The sequence below is a fragment of the Echiichthys vipera genome (assembly GCF_963691815.1).
Source record: "Echiichthys vipera genome assembly, chromosome: 6".
Lineage (NCBI taxonomy): Eukaryota > Metazoa > Chordata > Actinopteri > Perciformes > Trachinidae > Echiichthys > Echiichthys vipera.
Window position 1 is genome coordinate 31,949,294 of NC_139831.1, and position 22,246 is coordinate 31,971,539.

Sequence of the window (22,246 nt, forward strand, 5' to 3'; positions counted from 1 at the left end):
TGAAAATCAGCGTGATAGAAGTGAGGAGGCATGACAGCTGACAAGAGAGGTGAATGGAGAGGCCTTGAGTGGCTTTCTGCTTGCTCTGACAATGATGAATGACTTTTCCATCAGGCTCATAGCTTTCTTAAAGGCACAACCTGCAGATCCATATATTTATAAAAGGGGAGCTACCAGAGATAATAAAACAACAGTTGTTGGTGTATTCTTTAAAGTCCCTGTGAAATAAAAGGTGAAGCGTCTTAGGAATCTCTACTATGATGTATTGTGAAACTGAATATTTGAGCTGTGACCAGATGCAAGAGGGACTTAAGGGCGCACTCACACTGTCCTTCCGCACCGGGCCAAAACCATTTTTTCGGCTAAAGCCTAGTGCGTTTGGCCAGTGTGAGTGCACCCGCTCCGTGCATAACTGCGGCCAGCGGGCCATCCACGGCCCGCCTGAGAGAGGTGGGCTTTTGTAGAGCGTGTTTGCACATGTACGAGCACTAGCGCGTCCACGTGTACGTGTACGAGCACAAGCACGATGCCTACGGCGGTTCTGACGTCATTTATGTGCGCCTGTTCAGACATAGTAAATAGAAGGACGGACCATGCGCGGACATTTACAACAACAACAATGGCGGCGAAAGGTTCACGTTGGTGTGATGCGGAGGTGGAGTGTTTACTGCAGATTTGGTCAGATGAAAATATTCAAAAACAGTCGGACAAGACGCACAAAAACTCTGAGGTCTATGGAAAGATTTGTAAACAAAGAGTCACATCGCAATGATGTCAATCAATGCATGTGACGTGTTACGGCATGATGACGTATGGACAGCAAGAAGCATTTGCGCGAGGCCCAGGCAATGTGAGTACAAATGGGCCTGGGGCGCGGGGGGAGAGGGGGGGGGGGCAAGTACCCTAAAGCCCGGGGCGCGGTGCGGAAGGACAGTGTGATTGCGCCCTAAATCAAATCTTTCACATTTGACAAAGTTCAGTGACCTGACTCCAACAGATTGAATTTCATTTTCCCTGCATATCCATATTTATATATATATCCAAATTTTCTATGTTGCATGTCACCAGACTGATCTGAGAGTAAAATACAATGGAGCTGAGAAATTAGGATGGTCTCATAAGGCTAAAAGTTTAGCATGGTTCATGGTAAACCCAGACTCTATGAATACAACTTCTGAGGAATTAGACCTCAGTCACATTGTTTTGGAAATAAAAAAGCTGGTTTAGTTTATTTTCATTTATTTGAAAAGGGACACTAAATAAATACACATGGAAATGAACATTTTCACATGGGTCCTGACTGACTCTGTAGTCCTTGGCCAAGGTGTCACTAAAAGCAATGTTATGTACCATAACCCCGGATTCTATGAATATAGCTTCCAATGATTTAGACCTCAGTCACATTGTGTTGGAAATGAAAGTGTGGGTTATATATTCGGTAACCCAAGATTCTATGGATAAATGTTATATAATTAAATCCAAATACACACAATATATCTCTTCCCATCTCTCTCCCATCGCTCTTTTAGCTAGTACAACCACCAGTCCACCCACAAACACAAGTGCAGTCCTCGAACTTTTTATTTATTTATTTATTTGGTTTTATTTGAAGAGAAAAGGCTGAGATTTTTTGAAACATTTGATAAATATCAAGATAAAAATATACACAAACTTTGAAAATGTATTTTTCATTTCACTGGGACTTTAACTTTGGACAGTCAAACTGCTTCCTGCTTTCAGTATTTATGCTAAGCTAGGCTGGCTCAAACTTGGAAGTTAATGCACAGACATGAGAGAAAAATGTATTGATGCGTCCGCCCATTAAAAAGTAAGCCAGTAAGTATATTTCCCAAAATGTTGAACTCTTTCTACAAGACGTAAAAGTGGGATGTTTTGAGAGTTTGTGCTGTCTCAGCTTCATACAGGCTGCAGATGTCGACATTTAAAGTTTGCCAAAATAGCATTGAGCAGAAAAATACCACCTCTAGGCTTTGTCCCTTCAGCTCCTATCATGTTTTCTACAGGCTGTAGCATGTTTCCGTTTTGTTTGAAATAAAAAAACAGTATCCTCTTTCTGTGTCATGCCGTGAATCAATTTAGCTGATTTCCTCCCAAATTGCTATTACCATTAAAGTAAAAAAAAAAGGTTCTTTGACTTGTCCAAAGCTAACTTGCTAACTTTGACCCCTCTGACCTGTAGGTACCATCATGACACCAAACTACATCAGTAACAGCTCAGCAGACGTATCACTGTGGTGTAACTGTGAAGGCAGTGGCAACCAGTGGCAGGACTGCCTAAGACTGCAGCGCATGTTCACCCACAACACCTGCCTTCGTGAGTCTACACCCTATACACATGTTATCTACTGGTGTTTAACCCCAGGGACAAACAAGCCTTTGGTTCATAATGTGTGATTGTGGTAATTTGATTAAATGCAAATTTGTTTGGATGTATGTTCCAGTATGGCCAACGTTTTCTCATTAATGGGTTTGTATGAGATCTTTTAAAATATAACATTCTATTTAATGTTGTGAATTGTGACGGTAAGTTTAGACAAAAAAAGGTGACAAAGTTTCGTCAAAAAAAGACAAAAAAGGTTGACGAATAGAGGTTCACTGTGTAACTTTCAAAAAAACACACGTGGCCTTTAGTGAACTCAGCATCATGGTGCTTGGGCTTGTGTGCATGCACACTCCATTACTGCGAGCGAGTGCCAGGCAAAACAGTGAGACTGAACAAAATTGACCGGCATCATGTTGATATTATACTGTAAAAGGAATTACAATCATATATACAATAACACTAGCCTGCTGTTTGCAAGTCGCTCCACCAGCCAGCACCATGAAGCAACCAAGGGCAGATTCATGCCATGCAGCTGAGCTGCAGCCAGCTAACGCTAATGTTCCCCGGGTTCTATGAGAGCCTTTTTTTAATCGCATAAGCCAATGCCTTCACTGATTTAATTTAGCATTTTGTTACGGTTAGGGGGTAGTGTTAGGATCTACATAGGCCTATTTGCCGTAGAATTCAGCACTGATTGAAAAAATAACAGACCAGGGAACATAGGACCCGGGGAACATAGGTACGCTACTGTCTGATGTTGTTAGCATTGTAATTAGCTGATTAGGTCATTTGCAAGCAGCCAGCCAGATTGGCCCCGGTCGTCTGTATGAATTTACTGACGTTATCCACTCAAGGCAGTATTTTGCTACGTAAGCTACAGTAGCTAGCAATTTTTCTGCTTTAGCAAGTCTGTTAACATCAGTCGCTAAAAGCACGATATATTTCACATATCAGTGTTTCCTCTAGGATTTTTATCAGCACCGATGGAAAAGGGTTTTGTTTTAGCACCACAATAAAGTCCACTATACAGTCTGCCGGTTTATGTAGTGATGTTAGTGGACTCCATTTACCTATCACTGTTGATTGTTGGCATGCTGAAGACAGGCGGTGGACTCTGTAGCGCATAACGTCAGATCCTTTGGAGTTTCCCAGAATTTTTTTTCCAAGTCCTTTACATAGAAGTCAGTCCACAGGCTGGCAACCAAGAAAGTCGGAGAAGGTCTAAATCGGGGGGATCCAGAATTCTTCAGTGAGGTAGAAACAGTAGGTGTGGATGTGATTCATCCATATTAAATAAAATATTAATCATTGTATATTTTAAATACTTTAACATTTGTCTGGAGCCGGACTTTAATCAAAAATCAAAATAGCTGATGATTAATTTAATAGCTGATAACTAATTGATTATTCATTGCATCTTTAATTTTGTGCAAGTTCTCTAATCCGGAATGATCTAAAAAGGAAACGATTTTGATATAATGACTATTTGTTATGGTTTTAGATGCATTCTACCCCAATTTTGAGGATTATTTGGAACACAGAAGTCACATTAAAAAGTCTTATCCGCAATACTGCTATCCATATTGTTTTTATAAACCTGTTTTAAATAATGTATCTGAGGACCAGAATTATAAAAACAGAATAAATATGTCACCACCAAAGATATTCTGAGGAACAACTCAAAGAGAATAAATAGAAAAAAAAGTCTGCTGAATGTGTCGGGCTGGTTGGCTCCTGCAGCGATGTTCACATTATGAACCGGGCTCTACCTCTTTATACGTCTGCAACATGCTAAGGCCTTAGCTTTGATAACAGTCTTACAATCCCTATCTGCAGCTTGAGGCATCTGCAGGGCTGAAGAGATGTGAGGAGGGGAGCCCGGGGGTAAAGCCCTCCGGCTGTCACTCAATCACAGCTGCTGTCAATAAAGCTGTCGATACACACTGTCCAAACACTAAAGCCTGGATCGATGCGTCAATACACTTCCCATAAAGCTCTGTGATTTATCAAGCTGCTGACAGCTCAAACAATAAAGCTGCCAAATAGATATGTAGGTTTACACCCACTAAGCCGCAGCATCGCAGCACGCAGGCCACACACACACACACACACACACACACACACACACACAGAGGCAGTGATGGGGCTGTTTCTCCGTGCAGGTAACTCTATCAGTTGGATGGGAAGCCCTGGCTCCCTGCCTGCAGACATCACCCCCCCTCCTGCTCCCAGACCCTCCCCGCTGGTTCAGGAGGATGAGCTGCTGAGCAACAACCACCTGCCTGAACACAACAACATCGTGAGTACTTCAGCTCATCACCACATCGCCTTCACATTTTAAACTACCTTTCAGACATTTATCCCAAGGTCTTTTCTTTTATCTTTGTTTTGAGCTCATCTCGTCACATTCACATACGGTATGTGTTTTGTTTATTCACTGTAGCTGTTTTATCTCCATAACTGGGGCTACGGCTTATATCACTTTCATTATGTTACTGTTAACTTTAGGTTTGTGACAACAAAAACAAACAAAAGATGGAGTATCTGTCTACCTTAGTGACTACCTTAGTGTCTACCCTAGTGTCTACCTTAGTATCTACCTTAGTGTTTACCTTAGTGATTACCTTAGTGTCTACCTTAGTGACTACCTGAGTGTTTACCTTAGTGACTACCTTAGTATATACCTTAGTGACTACCTTAGTGTCTACCTTAGTGTCTACCTTAGTGTCTACCTTAGTATCTACCTTAGTGTCTACCTTAGTATCTACCTTAGTGTTTAGCTTAGTGACTACCCGTGTCTACCTTAGTGTCTACCTTAGTATCTACCTTAGTGTCTACCTTAGTGTCTACCTTAATGTCTACCTTAGTAGCCACCTTACCTTTAAGCCAGTGAGCCTATCATCAAGGTTGATAAATGTAATGTAAATGTATTTTAAATGTATTTTTTTTAACAAATATATCTTTGATAAAAAATATGTTGCATATGTTGCACATATTTAAATCTATTTTTGAAAGATTATGAAACAGTTTGGTGGACCCCCTGCAGTAACTCTGAGGACCCCCTGTTGAAGAGCTCTGCTTTAAAGCCAGGTGTGCCTGCAGCACAACACCAGAACAACCACACCATGCCAAAAAAAACCCCACAAAAAATGGTATAATGATTTCAGGAGATAGGGAAAACAAAAGCTCCCCACTCATCGGAAAACATCTGCCTCTGCTATCTCCCAGTCGTCAGTCTATTATCATCAACTCCATTTGACTGCATATAAGTAAGTGCACTGATAACCTGGTTAACTGAGGAGGAGGAGCAGCACTACTTGTGTCCCTGTGTGTGTAACAACAGTGTAAATGGGTTGTGAACCCGTCTATGTAGGCACATCTTGCAATCTGAATGAAGCGTCCTTTAAACAGCAGGAAAAAACTGTGCTGTCAGTGGTGCAATCTCTTTCTGCTGCTTCAAGATGGAAATTCACCATCAAAGCACTTCACCACACATCATAAGGCCAACACAGTCCTAGGTGCACAAATGGGTGCAAGTAAACTTGTTACTTACACAACGTGGGTGTGAAAAGGACGGTCTGAAACTAGCAATGACAGATGCGCTGCACTGCGCACTTTGCCCTGGGTGGAGGATAGAGCCCTAACAATCTCAAGTCATGCATCCAGCACTATGAGCCTGTACCACACTTAAATAGGAATTTCTGTGTTTTTCAACCTGTGACTAAGTGACTAATAGTAGCAACTTTTCAAAGAATTGGTCAAGTATATAGCGCTGCAGCCTGGGCACTGTGAACTGTGCAGCAACAATAAATGTCATCTTAAAATGCTTGGTTTGCCACTGACAAGCTTAGATTGTTGTCACTTTATCAAGAGTCCGTCTACATTCTAGAAGTCTCGTTCTGAAATCTTGTGAGATGACTTGTTTAAACTGGAGGGAAACTTTAGAGAGAGGCTTGAGAGAGTTTGCTGTGAAGCGTAGCTTTGTGTTATCTAAACCATGTTTCAATAAAGATAACAGGGATGGGAATTGCGGCTTCAAAAAGTCATCTCCATGCCATGTATTTGTTCTGCACAGTCACTGAACAAGGTGCATTTTATAATTGGCTCATCTCCCTGGCTGTAGAGCTGTGCTGATTGCCGTCAGCTGGTCAGGTGACTGAGCAGAACAAATACATGGCATGGAGACTTGTTGAAGCCACAATTCCCATCTCTGAAAGATAATGGTTTGTTTTGGTGCATTTCTGAATTGTGCCAACTCTAACATGACTATCGCCAGATGACTTTTGTTTCGCTTCTATTCCACCTAGCTCCACTCAACCATCTGGGATCATTCCATTGCAGGGGGATTTCAGGGTCCGTAAAAAATGGTCGAGCCAATCAGCACCGTCGGGCAGGGGGTTTTATAGATGTGACGTAGCGAGGAAGCGACTGTTATGATTCAGACAACAATGGCGGCCCACATCGAGGAAGCAGGCGTCAACCTGGATGCTGCTATTTCCTCCGTGTTGTCCAATCTAGAGAATATTTCTTTTTTAAAAGAACACCAGAGAACGGCTGTGAAGGCTTTTGTTGGGGGAAACGATGTTGGGTGTTCTGTTTTGGTTTTCCCTGCATCGCTCTCATCAGCGTCACAGGTTGGTTTCTATGTGAGTGGTTGAAGTAGCATGTCAAAAAGATGACGGATAAGTGGTTTATCCAATCAAGGATTTTTGATAAGGCCCAGCCTCCTGAAAACACTTTCTAATGATGGATGAGTGAAGCAAGGCAGAACAGAATTCATCTGGTGAGAGTCAGGTTAGTGGAGCTCCACTTCACAAAGCTTTCATAGACTTTTGAATAAAGACAGGCAGAAGCTGTGTCTAGTTGTGCTCCAAATGGATCCTAATAACTCCAAAAACACTGCACCTTCAGACCATCAGGTCTGCAGTTTGACTGGGACACTACTGCCAGAAAAAGAGGAGAAGACATCCCACCAAAGACCATTTTACTACATAAACATGCTTCGAAGGGGGTCATCCCTACGCTCCCCAGTCCCATGAGCCTTAGACTTCTCTTTATTGGTCCCTTCGGGATGAGTCCTGCTAGAAAATTCCCTGCAGCTTATAAAAACATGAGGGAGGTATGAAAAAATACAGTATAAGATAACCAATAAACTCTTAGCTAAATAAATATGGAAAGTATATATATATATATATATATATATATATATATATATATATATATATATATATATATATATATATAAAAGCAATAAACAGTTAACAATAAACTTTTAGTCAAATGTATATGAGGTAGATTTAAGAATGAAATCAGATAAGTTAAATGTAGAGGAAATGAATAAGATAAAATATGTATGACTGTTTATGACAGGAATGAGCAGTACGATTAAATTACTGCACTTAAGTGGTGGATAAAGTTATTGCACAAAAAAGAAAATAAGATAAGTGTCCAGGTATGTATGAGTAGATTATTAATTGCACAGTGAGTGGCTCCTACTCCTTCCCTTGTCCTCTTTATTTCCTCCTCCCCCTGTGAGTGAAGAGTTGTAGAGGATGATGGCCTGAGGGACAAACGAGTTCTTGAGCCTGTTGGTCCTACACTTGGTCAGGAGCAGCCTTCCATTGAACAGGCTATTCTGGGTGCTGATGACGGTGTGCATGGGGTGGCTGGCATTGTCTCCTCAGGAAGTACAACCTGCTTTGTGTCTTCCTGTACAGGTGGCTGGTGTGTGTTGTCCGTTCCAGTTTATTTTCCAGCCACAGCACGAGGTATTTTTTATGAGTGCACAGCCTCCATCTCAGTTCCCTCTAGCAGGACTGGTTGCGATCTTGGTCTGGACCTCCCAAAATAAATGACCAGCTCCTTTGTCTTGGAGGTGTTGAGTTGTAGGTGGTTAGTGTGGCAGCAGAGAGCTAAATACCCCACCAGACTCCGATACTCCTTCTCTGTGTCGCCCTGCCTGCTGCTTTCCTGGCCCACAGCAGGCTTCCAGCTTGACCTGGTCTGTGGTGATGTGAGGCAGGGATTGTGTTGTGGTGGAGGAGGAGGGGGGGGTGTTGTGGTGTGTAGAGGGAAGAAGGAGAGATGGCTGCAGTGAGGTTGGGGTTGGGGTGGACAAGTGCTGGTTAAACCTGTTGAAGGAATCATTTAGCTTGTTCGCCCTCTCCATTGTCCTCCCTGTAGCTCTGGTCTTTGTGTTGTGACCTGCGATGGTCCTCACACCTTCCCAGACCTCCCTTATGGTGTTCTCCCTCAGCTTCTGCTCCACCTTTCTACTGTAGCTGTCCTTAGCTTCCCTCAAACAGTGTTTCACCTCCTGCACAAAAACGGGTGGACCCAATGCAGACACGGACACGGAGTAAAAGTACAAACAAATATTTAATGAACTACAAACAAAACGCTAACACTACAGGGTAAACAGGTAATACAAATGACGAGACGGTCGAGGGAAAAACAGGAACGAGGAGACGACGGAAATCAGGGAGACGGACGAGGAAACAGGAACACGGGAAACTACGGAGAAAACAGAAAACAAAAAACGATTAGAATATACTTAATGACGGGGAGCGTGATAATCACAACGAGAAAATGAATGCCAATCCGGGGGGAATAGTTATAACAATTAAGGAATACAACGGTCTGGCGCTGCATGCCTATCAGCTCAGGGTATTAGTAGTAGACCAGGTGATCAGCGTAACAGGCTGCAGTTTGGGGAAACGCCTACCGGACCTAGACGACAGGAAACGAGAGAGACACAAACATGAAGGGAAACACAGACAGAGGGAGACAAACTCACAAGAAAGGAAGAGAGGAGGATACTGACAGAGCCGAGTCTTGACAACTCTGTAAGACAATGTGTCATCCCCTCTATGTCCTCAGCGTGCGGGTCGATCATCACATCCCAGACTGTGGTGTGGTAACAGTCTCTCTCGCACTTTCCATCTCAGGGGACCACCTCCTGACCGTGTGAGTTGTCAATGGCTGCTTTTGGACGAAGGGGGTGCTGTAGGCGAACCAGGTTGTGATCAGACTTCCCCAGTGGGCGGAGGGGAGTCACTCTGTATGCATCCCTTACATTAGCATACGGGATATCAATTGTTCTGTTGTTTCTGGTGGGACAGTGTACAACCTGGTGAAAAACAGCCAAGGTAGAATCCAAAGTTGCATGATTTAAGTCCCCAGAGATGATCATAAATGCCTCATGGTGCTGTGTCTGCAGCCTTGCAGTGACTGAGTGGATCTTGTCACAGGCAGTGTAAACACAGTGAGGGTCTACATAAGCCTATTAGTCTGGGAATTTGGCACTGATTGTGGAAAAAATAACAGATCATAGGACCCTTTTCGTGAGAAGCGGGGAAAAAAGGGTCTGATGCTCCCGGGTCACATACCAGGTGTTCACAAAGCAGGGAACATAGGACCCGAGGAACAGATCACAGGTAAGCTAATGCTTTTAGCTAAAGTTACTGTGTTGACCTGCATCAGTCGCTACACACCAAAGCATGGCAGGATAATGGAAAGTTCTCCATCTTTCCATAATGTAGTCAGACAACAATGATAACAATCTGACTCTGTCAGTGGCAAAAACTTATACTTTTAGTGTATATTGTCATACCATGCCATTCAACTACATTGCAGGTCAGTTCGCAGTGAGCATGCTGCCGCGCTCGTGCTCACTACTGGACCAGTTTCAAAAAAAGGTTGTTGCCACAGAAATACATTCGTGCAGGATGTAACAGGAGTTGGTGAAGGCGGAGAGGCTAGCGGGATTAGCTGTTAGTAGAGGCTCCGGATAGCAGGTTAGCTTCAGAGAGTTGATAAGCAAAATGGGGATTTCCACACGGCAACTTTATTCTAAAATATACAACATCGACCATACAATGCCAGGTCTCCCCAGCGCTGCGTTCACAAGACATACATTTACCGTAATTCGAATGGATCAAATAATACTGGCTCTTACAAATTACACTTAGTACTGCGTGTATATGATTTTCACATGTAGCAAAACCACAACAAGTTTTACCTATAAACGAAATGCTATTTGAGGAAAAAAATGCAGAATAATCCCATCACTGTAAGGCACAATAAACACTAAATTATTATTATTATTTCTTAAATTGGCTGAATGACTTAAAAATTATATGGAAAATAATGTACTATTCAATAGATAAGCAATCACAATTTTACGTTTTCTTTTTTTTTCTTTTTTTGAATTACACTGTCCTCTACTCACTCAGTCAAGTCCATAAGCATTAAGCATAAGCAGCATGAATGTCCACACTACTGGTAGAGGTGAAACACTTGAGTCTCAATTTTGAATGTTCTTCTGATCCCGACTGAATATGGAATGTTGTTGTTCATTTTTTTATTTATCTATTTTATTTTTTCCAGTCTCCTTGTATTACTGCGGTCTTCCAAGGTTTGCTCCAGGAGATGTTAGCTTCAGACTCTGCCCAGTAATGTCTGGTGAAACAGCAAAGCATCCACTTACGCGGAGTCCCACGTCGAAAAGATACCGAAAGCAGTCCGGTCCAGTACCTAGTCTCAGACAGAGGGTTGAAACGAGGTCCAGAGAATGATGTTCAGGTGCCACTTGTAACAGGAGTCGGTGAAGGCGGAGAGGCTAGCGGAATTAGCTGTTAGCAGAGGCTCTGGATAGCAGATTAGCCTCAGCGAGTCGATAGGCAGACTGGGGATTTCCACACTGCAACTTTATTCTAAAATATACAGTATTGACCATACAATGCCAGGTCTCCATGGCACAACATTCACAAGTCATACATGTACCGTAATTCATAGACAGCGTAACCTACACCACCTCGTTACTGAGAGTTCTTTCTTGGGGGAAGTTCACGGAGCAAGAGACAGGGTGAACAACAAGATGGCTCCGTATACACAACCATGTACATAACTCAAACAAAAAGTAAGCGCCACCACCTTGTGGCACTATTCAGTGTTGCACATCTAGACTCTGTTACATGTACATGGGGAAATAGGTTGAAAAATACAGAAACTACCCATTAAATTCAAATTTTAGCATGTACCTTGCTCACAGTGACAATGCTAACATGCAGAAATCACCATCTTACTTTAGTGTGTAAAAAAATAACAATTGGCAGTAGACACAAAGTACAGCTGAGGCTGTTGGACTGTCTTCAGTCCTGCTACTAATAATGGTGCTAGATGTAAAGTCAGAGGATCATCACAGTTATTACAATACATTGTCTGGGGACCATGATTAAACAAATTGAATCAATTAATGAAATTAATCTACTAGCTCAACTGGTAGAGCGGGTGCCCCATAAACAGAGACTCGCCGCAGCGGCCCAGGTATGACATAACTCTTGTTTGTTTACGGGAAAACTCCACAGGACATCTTTAAATACTTAAAAGAGCAGTATATTTAAGTTACCTTGCAGAATTCAATATATTGATTGGTTTACTTTATCGGCTGTATTATAAAGACCTCAGAGACATACTGTATTATCATAAAATGATTGACATGAAGATTGCAATATATTTTATGTTCATGTTAATGCACAGCTCCAAGGAAATGCCACTGGAAGGCTTTTACTGTGAAGCAGCAGGAAGTGCTGAGAATGATGTCTGCACTGATAGATTCATATGGTGCAGATGTGAATGGTAGCCCCTGCAGTACAGTACAAGAGGAAATGCACTAATGCAGACATTTTACAGAAGCCATGTTACTAAATGGTAAATTGACTCATACTTTCATGGCAACTTTCTAGTTCTTTGCCCACTCAAGGTACTTTCACACTACTTGTCACATTCTTACACTGATGGCAGAGGCCATCTGCTCATCATGTAATATAATTGTTGAAATTACTTTCACTGAATGGAGGACAACCAGCTCTCCTTCTGAGCCACAGCCGCCCCAACCATATATGGCCATCAACTGGTTGGTTAAAGTTGTACTCCGTAATATTTCCGTAATATTTCCATCTTTTTTTTTAAAGATTTTTTTTTTTGGCAGTTTTCAAGACTTTTATCAGATAGGACAGACAGGAAATGGGGTGAGAGAGAGGGGGAGATTTGCAGCAAATGGCTGAAGGTCGGAGTCGAACCCGCGGCCTATTAATATCTGTCAAAGAGTGAGTCATATGACCCACTAATGAAAACACTTGTTGCCTTTTTTGCAGAGTATTACATATCCGTGTGTGCGGACACATTCCCTCTCTAAATGTAAATAATTCTCCATGTTAGTGACTCTGCTAACAGAGGTTGGTCTGTCGGCCCAGATCATCACTAACAGTTATGCTGGGTTCACTTAAAATTGGAAATTCCAACTTCTGAGTAAGGCTTGTAGTAAAGGCAGAAATGGAATAGGAACATTTGTGTGTGTGTATGGATTTAAGAGGGGAACATATAGCCGGTATATATATAACATATACTGGAAGTAAAAAGGAGAATGTGTTTCAATAAAGTTTACAAAAGAAATAAAAAATAAATAGTTAACACCCACAAAGTGACCATGAACTTGACACGATGAAGGCTCTGAAAGAACAGGCTCACCTGCAGTTACATCTTACTGCCACAGAGACAGAAACAAACAAGGTATCTCTATTCTTATGGAGTACAACTTTAACTGTGCAGATCGGCTCACTCACACATACAAACACACACACACACACACACACACACTAGACATCGACATCTCTTTTGCTTCTGTAATACCGGTTGCTGTGTGAAATCCGACACAGGCAACATTACGCTGCCTTTGCCTAGTTCTGTTTGTATAAACTAAAGCGCAGTTGTGGCTTCATTACGGTGCTGTTGCAGAATCTCTGTGTGAAAGGGGCTAATGACAGTTGTCATGCTCACGAGGAGATCAAAATTGTGGTAAAATAACACAATAGTGAGTCAGCATTTGATGCAGATCAAAGGAGCAGTTCTGGGGCAGGAGTTATCAAAGTAGTTTGGCAAGCCATCAAAAGATTCTACGGAGTGCGTACAATCCAACAGGAGCAGTGGTTTTAGCACTGCTGAGATCCAGATAATGGGAGAAGCCTCATGAATACAGTTGAAGTTATTCAGAACATATACGACATTCACCTATAAACCTGCAGAATGCCTGATAGAGAAATATAAAAATAATTTGCCATCTCAGAGTAGAAAATCTCAACAGCTGAGAAACCCAACTGTTTTCACTGGTCATCCAAATGAATTGTTCAAATGAAAACTGATACTGATTCACTTACAGTCAGGGCCCAAATCCTGGAAGTTAGTCACATAGGAAGACCTGGTAAAAAGACTGAGCTTTCTAGTTCCATAGGACCTAAATGTCGGATATGATTGTTTAGTCTTGACATTCAGAAATGCAATCAATAAATGAAAAGACAACACACGTTGCCATTGGTATGATTGCCTGGTGGAGATTTTCAAATGTTAACAGCTGAGAAACCACAGAGGAAAAGGTGATTAAGGTGAACTCTAGCTGTGATCCCAACTACATGGACAAGCAAGAATATCTCTGCATCCATCTCTGCATCCACCTTTGCATTGGAGGAGGCACTAAGGGCCCATCGAACAACAGTAACAACAACAGTGCTCTTGCATGAGAGGAGAGACCCATAGACTGATTACTGAACTGCATGCATTGGAATGAATTAGTCGAACCAGATGCTTCTCCTTTTTCCCTAATGCTCTGAATAAGATGATTTTTCTAAATAAAGTTAATAAGAAGGTGTTAAAAGTCTCTAAATCTAGTTAGAAAGTGGCGCCTGTGAGTGCTTTGGGGCGGGGAAGGGGCTCCCAGCAGCACCCTCTGCTCGTTGAGGACACTAACTGCAGAGTGATTGGTGCATCAGAGTCCAAAACAGCACAAAAGTCTCCACTAACTCCAGAAACAGTGACACATTTCTCTCTAGGATGGAGGAGGATTTGGGAAGTCTCCCGATTTGGAGAGAAACTCTCTGGTGTTTGGATTCTCCACAGCATCCCCCTGTCTCTTCTTCTCCTGATTGGTGTATTTCTGTGGCAGTTACAGCACCACCTCCAGGCCTGGCAGGTTTACTACAGCATTTGGATTCAGTTTCTCTTTCAAAACGACCTTTTTTCTCTGTTGTACTTAAAAAGTTTTCCGTCAAATGGCTGCGACTCAAGAAATATCTGTGTCCACATGAAACCAGTGAAACCGACTCAGAACTCTGTAATACAGCAACTGCTCACACCTTCTTAGCAACTTTATTTATAAAAAGCGACTAGCGACCAAATTAGCGACTTATTCAGAGCGTCAGGGAAAAGGAAGAAATATGTGGTCTGCCTATTTCGTTCCCATGAGCCAGTTCAAGAGTGAAAATGTTCGAATCTCAAAGAAGTAATCCTTCAATTCCTAGTCTACATATATTTCTTTTATCAGGGTCAGACCTCAACTACAACTAAACAAATTTTGAAACTGTGCTGAGTGTGTCCTCTTTAGACCAATGAGGCTTCACACAGCAGACTCTTGGCCCTGCAGTGTTTTGATTCAGTCCTGGATCATGACTGAGTGTGCCAGCTCAGTAATGTGCAGACACAGACATGCTGAAATGTGCTGTGAACACATATGTTTTGAGGGCTCTAAAGCTCCTGGCTGTCCTTGTCCAACATTGACCATTAAATGTGGTCCAATCCAATTGTGCTCCTGGCTACTGTAACCTTGGCCAGACCACAATCTTCCGTGGCTGCGGCTCCCTGGCTCCCAGCATGCCTCAGTGCCAGAGATAATCTGGGCCGCCAGACAAGAGGGGAAAAGAGGGGATTCCAGGATTCCAACTCTCTCTCTTGATCAGTTGCCCTCCTCCGATCCCCCCCCCCCCCCTCTCTCCCCCTCTGTGTCTGTCTGTGTCTCTCTACCAGTGAGCGGATTAGATGAGGTGTTGGTTGGAAGCAACGCATCAGTCAGGCTTCATTAGTATGAATTTATTCATACCCATATGTCTCCCCCCTGCTTTATCTTCCTTCCCCAAATCCCCCACTTCCCTTCTTCTGTCCTTTTCCTCCATCCTACCTTTTCTGCATTCATTCTTTTCTTTCTGTTCTCAGTTCATTCAGTCTTTCAAAGTCCGTCGCTCAGCTCTTAGTCTTGTCTCTCCCTCGTCTCTTGATTTAGCTTCCAGAAGCTTTCATTTAAAAACGCAGAGTATCGCTCAGGTAGTGGGGGGAAAAAGTCACATTTAGAATGACAGATGACTCTACATTGTTTTAAATTCTACATGTCTACAAGGAATACAATCAGATATGTTGTAGTGAGGTAGGATTTCATTGTGATTTTAAAAACCAGTAGCATGTTCATTCTCCCATAAGTAGAGATATTCATTTTTGCTACATTGTGCTATCCAGCCAATCAGTGAACATGTGAAAATAACATATATTTTTGTTTGTTTAATTATTTGAGATGTGATCGCAGTTCCAGTAAGACAGTCAGAAAATGTGGTCTGGCTGATGAACTATATGTAGTCTTATTGAATCAACTGAAAACATGACAACTTCCAACAACAGACAGCAATATTCCAAGTATTCTCAGCAGGTTTGATATGTTACGGAAAGTTATGCACAACTCATATGATATCTTACGAAATATGACGTTTTATTTAATTCCGTGAAACAGTGACTGGTACGTGACTGTGACAGTTAAGTTTAGGCACCAAAACGTTGCTGATAAAAGTTGAAGTTGTCCGTAAGAATTGAAATATGTTTCTAGCGGCCGCTTTGGCGGTCAAAGTTCCTTTGGAAATCAAACAGTGTCTACTGTATGAGGTAGTTAGTGTGTTCACAACGTAGTTAGTGAACCCAGAGTTTATTAAAAGAGTGTTTTAAGGACTTACCTACTGGCCCCTGTACCCGCTCCTATCATAGTAAAGTCCATTCAAGTGGATTACCAAAGTCAGTCCAAAAGGAAGGATCCCATTGGTGCTTTGTTTATGAATCGGTCGCCTCTTCCAGTTCATTCTGGGGACATGGGGGAAAACAAGTGTCCAGTACGGTGCGTTGATGAGGGATGTGAATCCTCCATAGCAGTCACACAGCGTGTTGCAGCATTTAATGATTCCAGGCCACAGTGAAAAATGAGGCTCTTTTGGCAGCATAAACATTCTTCTTCTGTGCCCATGGTTTCTCAGTACCCACAGGGTCACCAAAAAATGCCCACACACCGAGACTTATGCTATGTCTTATGCTACCTCTACCTGTAGCCCCTTCAGGCAACAGACGCCCCTAAAGTTATAAACTGTAAGATTTGAGATGAGTTGTTTCTGGCAGCCTCTTTGGTGGTGAAATGTAATTGCAGGCAAGCCTCTGGGACCTCATCTCTCAGAGTTCCTTTCCTCACCCTTTTTTGTTGTTGCTATGCTTCTTGATTATTTGCCCTTCTTCTCTTTGATTAGATTTTTTTTTTTTTTTTCTTTGTACATCAGTGCGAGCCTGACTCAGAAGTTGAAAGTTCCCTCTTTTCAGATTACAATGAAACATAACATACACTTGTGACGAGCTCCACCTGCAGACCACACTGCTGACTGACGTAGAAGCGTCACTAATAGAGCGCTGCATTTGAATTTCTACGCAGGAATGTCACCACAGACACTTAAATATATTTCTGTACAAAGCAGCGAATACAAGTGTACTCTTCGGCACTCTTTGATAGATAGGAACTTAAAAGACAATTAACTAGATGGAAATGTTGTAGACAGAAAAATTGTTTAGACAACAAAAGGTGACGGTAAAGTTTAGGTACCAAAACAACTTGGTTAGGATTAGAAAAAAGGTTGTGGTTTGGTTTAGTAATCCCAGGACACAAACACCAGTCCAATGGTTAAAGTCCTGTGTTTTGGACCCATCCTCCACCCCGAAACTCGTCTATATGTGGATTCTAGCTCTCTTATACTATGTTAACTGATTTAATTCTTTGCTTCGGATGTAATTTCTATAGTAGTAAGTATGTGGATTACATATGAATTACAGGGCATTACTCTTAGACATATGAACAAACAGTGGATGAAGATGACCTGCAATATTAAACTGTATAACAACACTGTATATAACAAATATATCTATAAGTTCCCTGCCCATGTGCTGATCCTAAAATAATACAAGTCTGTCTTCTTCACTCCAATTATCTTCAAAGAAATATTAACAATGTTCTTCAGGCTTTTTCTATTTCACGCCAATGTGTAATAAAAGCAGCAGATCAAAGGAAAGGTCATATGACTCTCAGTACAAGATTGAGACTTACAGGAAAAGTTTAAGCTTACTAGCAAGCTGGTCTTATTTTAAACTTCCCATTTTATATTATTGCCAAACGCTGTGTACAACACGTATTAGAATCAGTTTCAATACTAACAAACAAAATTATTGTTTATTGTTATTATCATCACCTTACAAAAGTGAAAAGACCAACCATAACCTGTTTGTGTGACTGAAGGAGAGCCAGACAACTGCCTTGTTTACAGCCTCTGCAACTGTCATACTAGATGATGAAAACTAAACTTTCAAAAAAAAAAAAGCAACACCACGAAACAAGCAGGATTATTATCAATCAGAAAACAATCTGCACTTAATAACCTCCAGATGCTGGTGCATATCATTGAGGCTAAACAGCTGGGTATCCTCAACACTCAGCACCAATAACACTGCACTGGGTCATATTCATCAACAGCTTTAAACTTTAAAAAGACGTCTCTTGATCAAAGTGCTCACGTATGATACATTAATGTTTGATAGCAAAACAAATAATGTCATGATTTCAATTGGCCGAACTTCGTTCAAATTCAGTTCTTCAATTTCAATGTTTTCTCAGACCACAACCCTCTCACGGAATAGAAGATTGATTCAATGACATCTGTAAAATTCAAACCTACATTTTTGAAATGAGTTCTCGTATCTGCACATGGTAGCTACACAACAAAATGAATAAAACAAAATCCACCAAATTAAATGACAAAATAGATGTTTTCATCAGAGTAAAATGTGTCCACTCTGAAAGTTTAAGGCCACGCCCTCTCAAATGGTCATTCACTCTCCGTGTTTCCATAGAAAAAAATAGAGAGATTTAGGAGACTCTGGAGGTGACATATAACTCTGAATGGGTTCGGATCACCGGTGATCAGTGATACAGCGGAGCGCTGCTCTTTCTCAAAATGAGAAATACAGAAAAGTTGAAGTTTGATTTAAGGTGGACTGTATGATTCACAACATCTACTTATGTAACAAGTAACATGAAAGAAAACACTCCATCTTAAAAATTCTGGGCACTGTAGAAGTGTTTGTTGACAGACAGACTGTCACCCTGCTGCAGTACATTGTGTGTGTGTGTGTGTGTGTGTGTGTGTGTGTGTGTGTGTGTGTGTGTGTGTGTGTGTGTGTGTGTGTGTGTGTGTGTGTGTGTGTGTGTGTGTGTGTGTGTGTGTGTGTGTGTGTGTGTGTGTGTGTGTGTATGTGTGTGTGTGTGTGTAAATGGGAGAGAGAGAGACAGAGGGAGCATGCAGCAAAGGACCACAGAATCCAACCCGGCCCCTGCAGCACTCATTTTAACAAGCCCTTGCAAAGATGCTCGTGCACAGATCATTTTCTTCGCTGTGTTCTTCTTCACCACTGGATAAAAGTATCTGCTCTACTTCACCGTGTTGTTGTGGCGTCTGTACTAACAAAAACCACATCCCCGGCCTGCTCTCCCACAGCGCCAACAAACGCTCAAGCAACTCATGCAAATTAGGGGCATTTCGGCAAGATAGGCCCGCCTCATTCCGGGTATTCAACCATAGTAGAAACACACCTCATATGTTGTTTGTGACTGCCGTTTATTACAACACATAGGAGGGTTTTATGTTCTGATGCCTCATCTGCAGAATGTCATCATAAATCTGTTCTGATTTGAAAAGATCATGGTTTAGTCGTACGCTATAAAATTATGGGCTCAGACAGTCCTTCAAGCACAAGCACAAGATTGGTGGTGCGATCCACGGCTCCTTTTGTCCACCTGTCCTAGTGTCCTTGAGCAAGAGTCATATAGATGTTCTTCTTGGCAGAACAGTCTCCAACTTCAGCATGGTTAGGCTTAGTGTAAGATCGTTGTCTGTTTTCTGTTACAGAAATTCTTTGTCAACGCTGATAAGGTTTTGTCGACTAATCGACTGATCGACTTGATGGATGAGCTGTAAAACTGAGTTTCTCCACAAAGAATGATTAAAAATCCCCACTTTAAATCTTAAATTTATCAGAGATGTGCTCAGAAGTATCTTGGAAATAAGTCATTAAGCGTGAGAAAAGCACAAAAGACGAATAAACGACGAAAGAAATTGACTCAGACCATAATGACTGATTAGTCGACTAACTGACTGAGAGGGGGCAGCCACAGAAAAAAAACGTTTGTTGTTGCAAAACTAAAGTCTTATGCTTGAAAGTTGGCCATGCAACACATCACATCTCACTCCTAATGTCCCTTCAGAAAGAGCACTTAAGTCTTGCATTCGCTGATTGGCATCAGCTGCTTCATTCATTCTTCAACATCAGTGGCTCATCCATCAGCTCAACTCATCATATGCATGCAGGTTTACAGACCTAACATTATAACCTGATCTAGCTCTGTATGACTGCTATCTCAGTGCGTGAAATACGTATGGTCTCAGACTCCCTAATTAAAAACTGGGAATATACAATATAATAATTATTAAAATGATCTATCTTGCATTATTTTCATGTTGATTTTTGGAAAATATAACTGATAGTGAACAAGCAGCTAGAAATATCAGTGCCACAACTGCTGCATGAATGCCAGCACCAGTTGTATTTCTGCAAACTTTTCAGTAAATGTAGGATAGGTAATATATATTTGAAAGGCCTCATTGATGTTTGAAGTCCAATACACATCACCAAGTCCATAAACAGATCATGAGTCCTCATTTATCCAACGGAAAAAGATGTAATGCTGATGTATGTGTTTGTTGAAAAGGACTTAGTCCTTGATGCTTCTCGGGAACAAGTCTCTGCACCAGTTCTGCTAATCCTTGATGCAAATGTCTATGACTGAATGTCCCGCATTCGCACTGACTGTTGGCATTTAAATCATCATGGCATCCTCCAGTGTGAACAGAATGCCAAGGTTTACTGGGGAAATGTCAGACCTGGCTCGAAGGACAAGGTAAAAAAATGTCTCCCTGCAAAGGAACATTCAAAACATGAAATCCTTTGTAACTCCCGAAAAGTGAATGCAAAACATCTGGATTACCCGCTGGTGGCTCCAGTATAGATCACAGACCACAGATCAAGTCCTACCCTCTCCATGTTAGTGGATGAGACATGGATCTACTAACTAATAACTAAAAAGGCAAAGTACACCTCTAATAAATTGATAATAAATGGTTTCTGTCAAAGTAGGTCGTTTTTAGCAGATGTTTCAAGTGTCTTGTTTCTGATGTGTTTGGTTTTAAACAGTTATTTGATGCTATAAAAACAGGTTGAAACGTCCTAAATGACTTCTCTTCTCTACTGTATGGACAGTACTTGGTTGACCTAGATACTTTAGCTTCACTTTTGTAAAGTGGGAGGACGTAGAGAGGCATTGTCCATCTTTGTATATCTATGTTTTCTATTTGACCTTTTTTTTCTGGAACAAAAATATGCATGTCTAAGGGTGTGACATGAAACATTCAATTTTAAAACTTGATATACCATTCCAAATAATGTAATAGAAATCATGCAATATTCAATTTGATTCAGGCACTAATATCTGCCCAAATAAATCAGTGTACTTAAACTTGATCTTTGCAGTTTACCATCTGAGTGGAGGTGGACATTTTGTACTATAGTAAGACTCTTGTATCTGTTTGTCTTTGTACCATTGTGAAATGTGAAAATGTCTAAATTAGGACATTGTCCTTGTCAGGTGGTGGATAGTGAGGAAGACGAGGACCTGACACTGACAGAGGAGGAGGGTGATGAAGGAGGCGAGTTTGAGGTCATGCCTCCGCTGTACTCAGAGAGGGCCACTGTCTCCATCCTGGGCTCCCCTGGGACAAGTGGGGCTGCATCCCTCACCACGAGCCCTCCTAAAGCCATTCTACTGCTCCTTCTGCTTCTATCTGCCTCCCTCAGCTGGGGGTAGAACAGGGGATACAGAGAAGACACACACACACACACACACACACAGACACACACAAACACACACACACACACACACACACACACACACACACACACACACAGACACACACACACACACACACACACACACACACACACACACACACACACACACACACACACACACAATCACATTTGATGGACCTGCCAACGATCCTGGACTGATCGCTGTAAAATGATAGGAAACATAGTGAAGAAATGGACTTCACATTGTGTCAGTAGCATCTTGATTCCTCACTTGTGTCCTTGCTTTTTTCCTTTCCTCCTTTAAAATTGCACTTTGTTTAACATGGTTTGGCTGCAGCTGCAGTGGTGCATTAATGTCCCGGGTGGTAGGTGTTCACATGCCGCCATCAGCTAATGAGCATAATGTTGCAGTTCCTGTCATTGGTCAAGAAAAAATGTGTTCATCTGAGTGGCTTGCTAGGTTCTTGTAACACAAGTATTCGCAGTCCAAGGTACGTTAGCTCAATAAAATGTTGGCTTGTCAAATCAGTCAACTGCGAGCAGCTGAGTGGAGAAAGCTGTTCACAGCTGCCTCCTAATTTTAATCAACTGTAGTGATTATCATATCTCCCAGTGGCCAAAAAGAAACAACCAAGTGTCCACAAACTACCTACAAATACTTGCAGTCCAACACAATGACATACCTAGTATTTAGATTAAACTTCATACAACTATTTAAAAATGACCTGCGTCGTACAGTAAATGTCTGTTTCAACTTCTTATCAAGAGACTACAAGTATGTACCATAATAACATTAGCCAACTA

General features: G+C 41.7%; 1 protein-coding gene across 1 annotated transcript in view; it reads left to right on the forward strand.

The window, feature by feature from the left end:
- Positions 1-21,437, forward strand: part of gfra3 (GDNF family receptor alpha 3) — a gene marked incomplete at its 3' end in the record, with an annotated part of 79,859 nt that extends 58,422 nt beyond the window's left edge. Inside the window, exons 6-8 of the mRNA XM_083915866.1 lie at positions 2,201-2,335; positions 4,507-4,643; positions 21,219-21,437. Coding sequence (XP_083771992.1) covers positions 2,201-2,335; positions 4,507-4,643; positions 21,219-21,437 — 491 coding nt within the window. The remainder of the gene's footprint in view (positions 1-2,200; positions 2,336-4,506; positions 4,644-21,218) is intronic.
- Between the last annotated feature and the right edge of the window lie 809 nt (positions 21,438-22,246).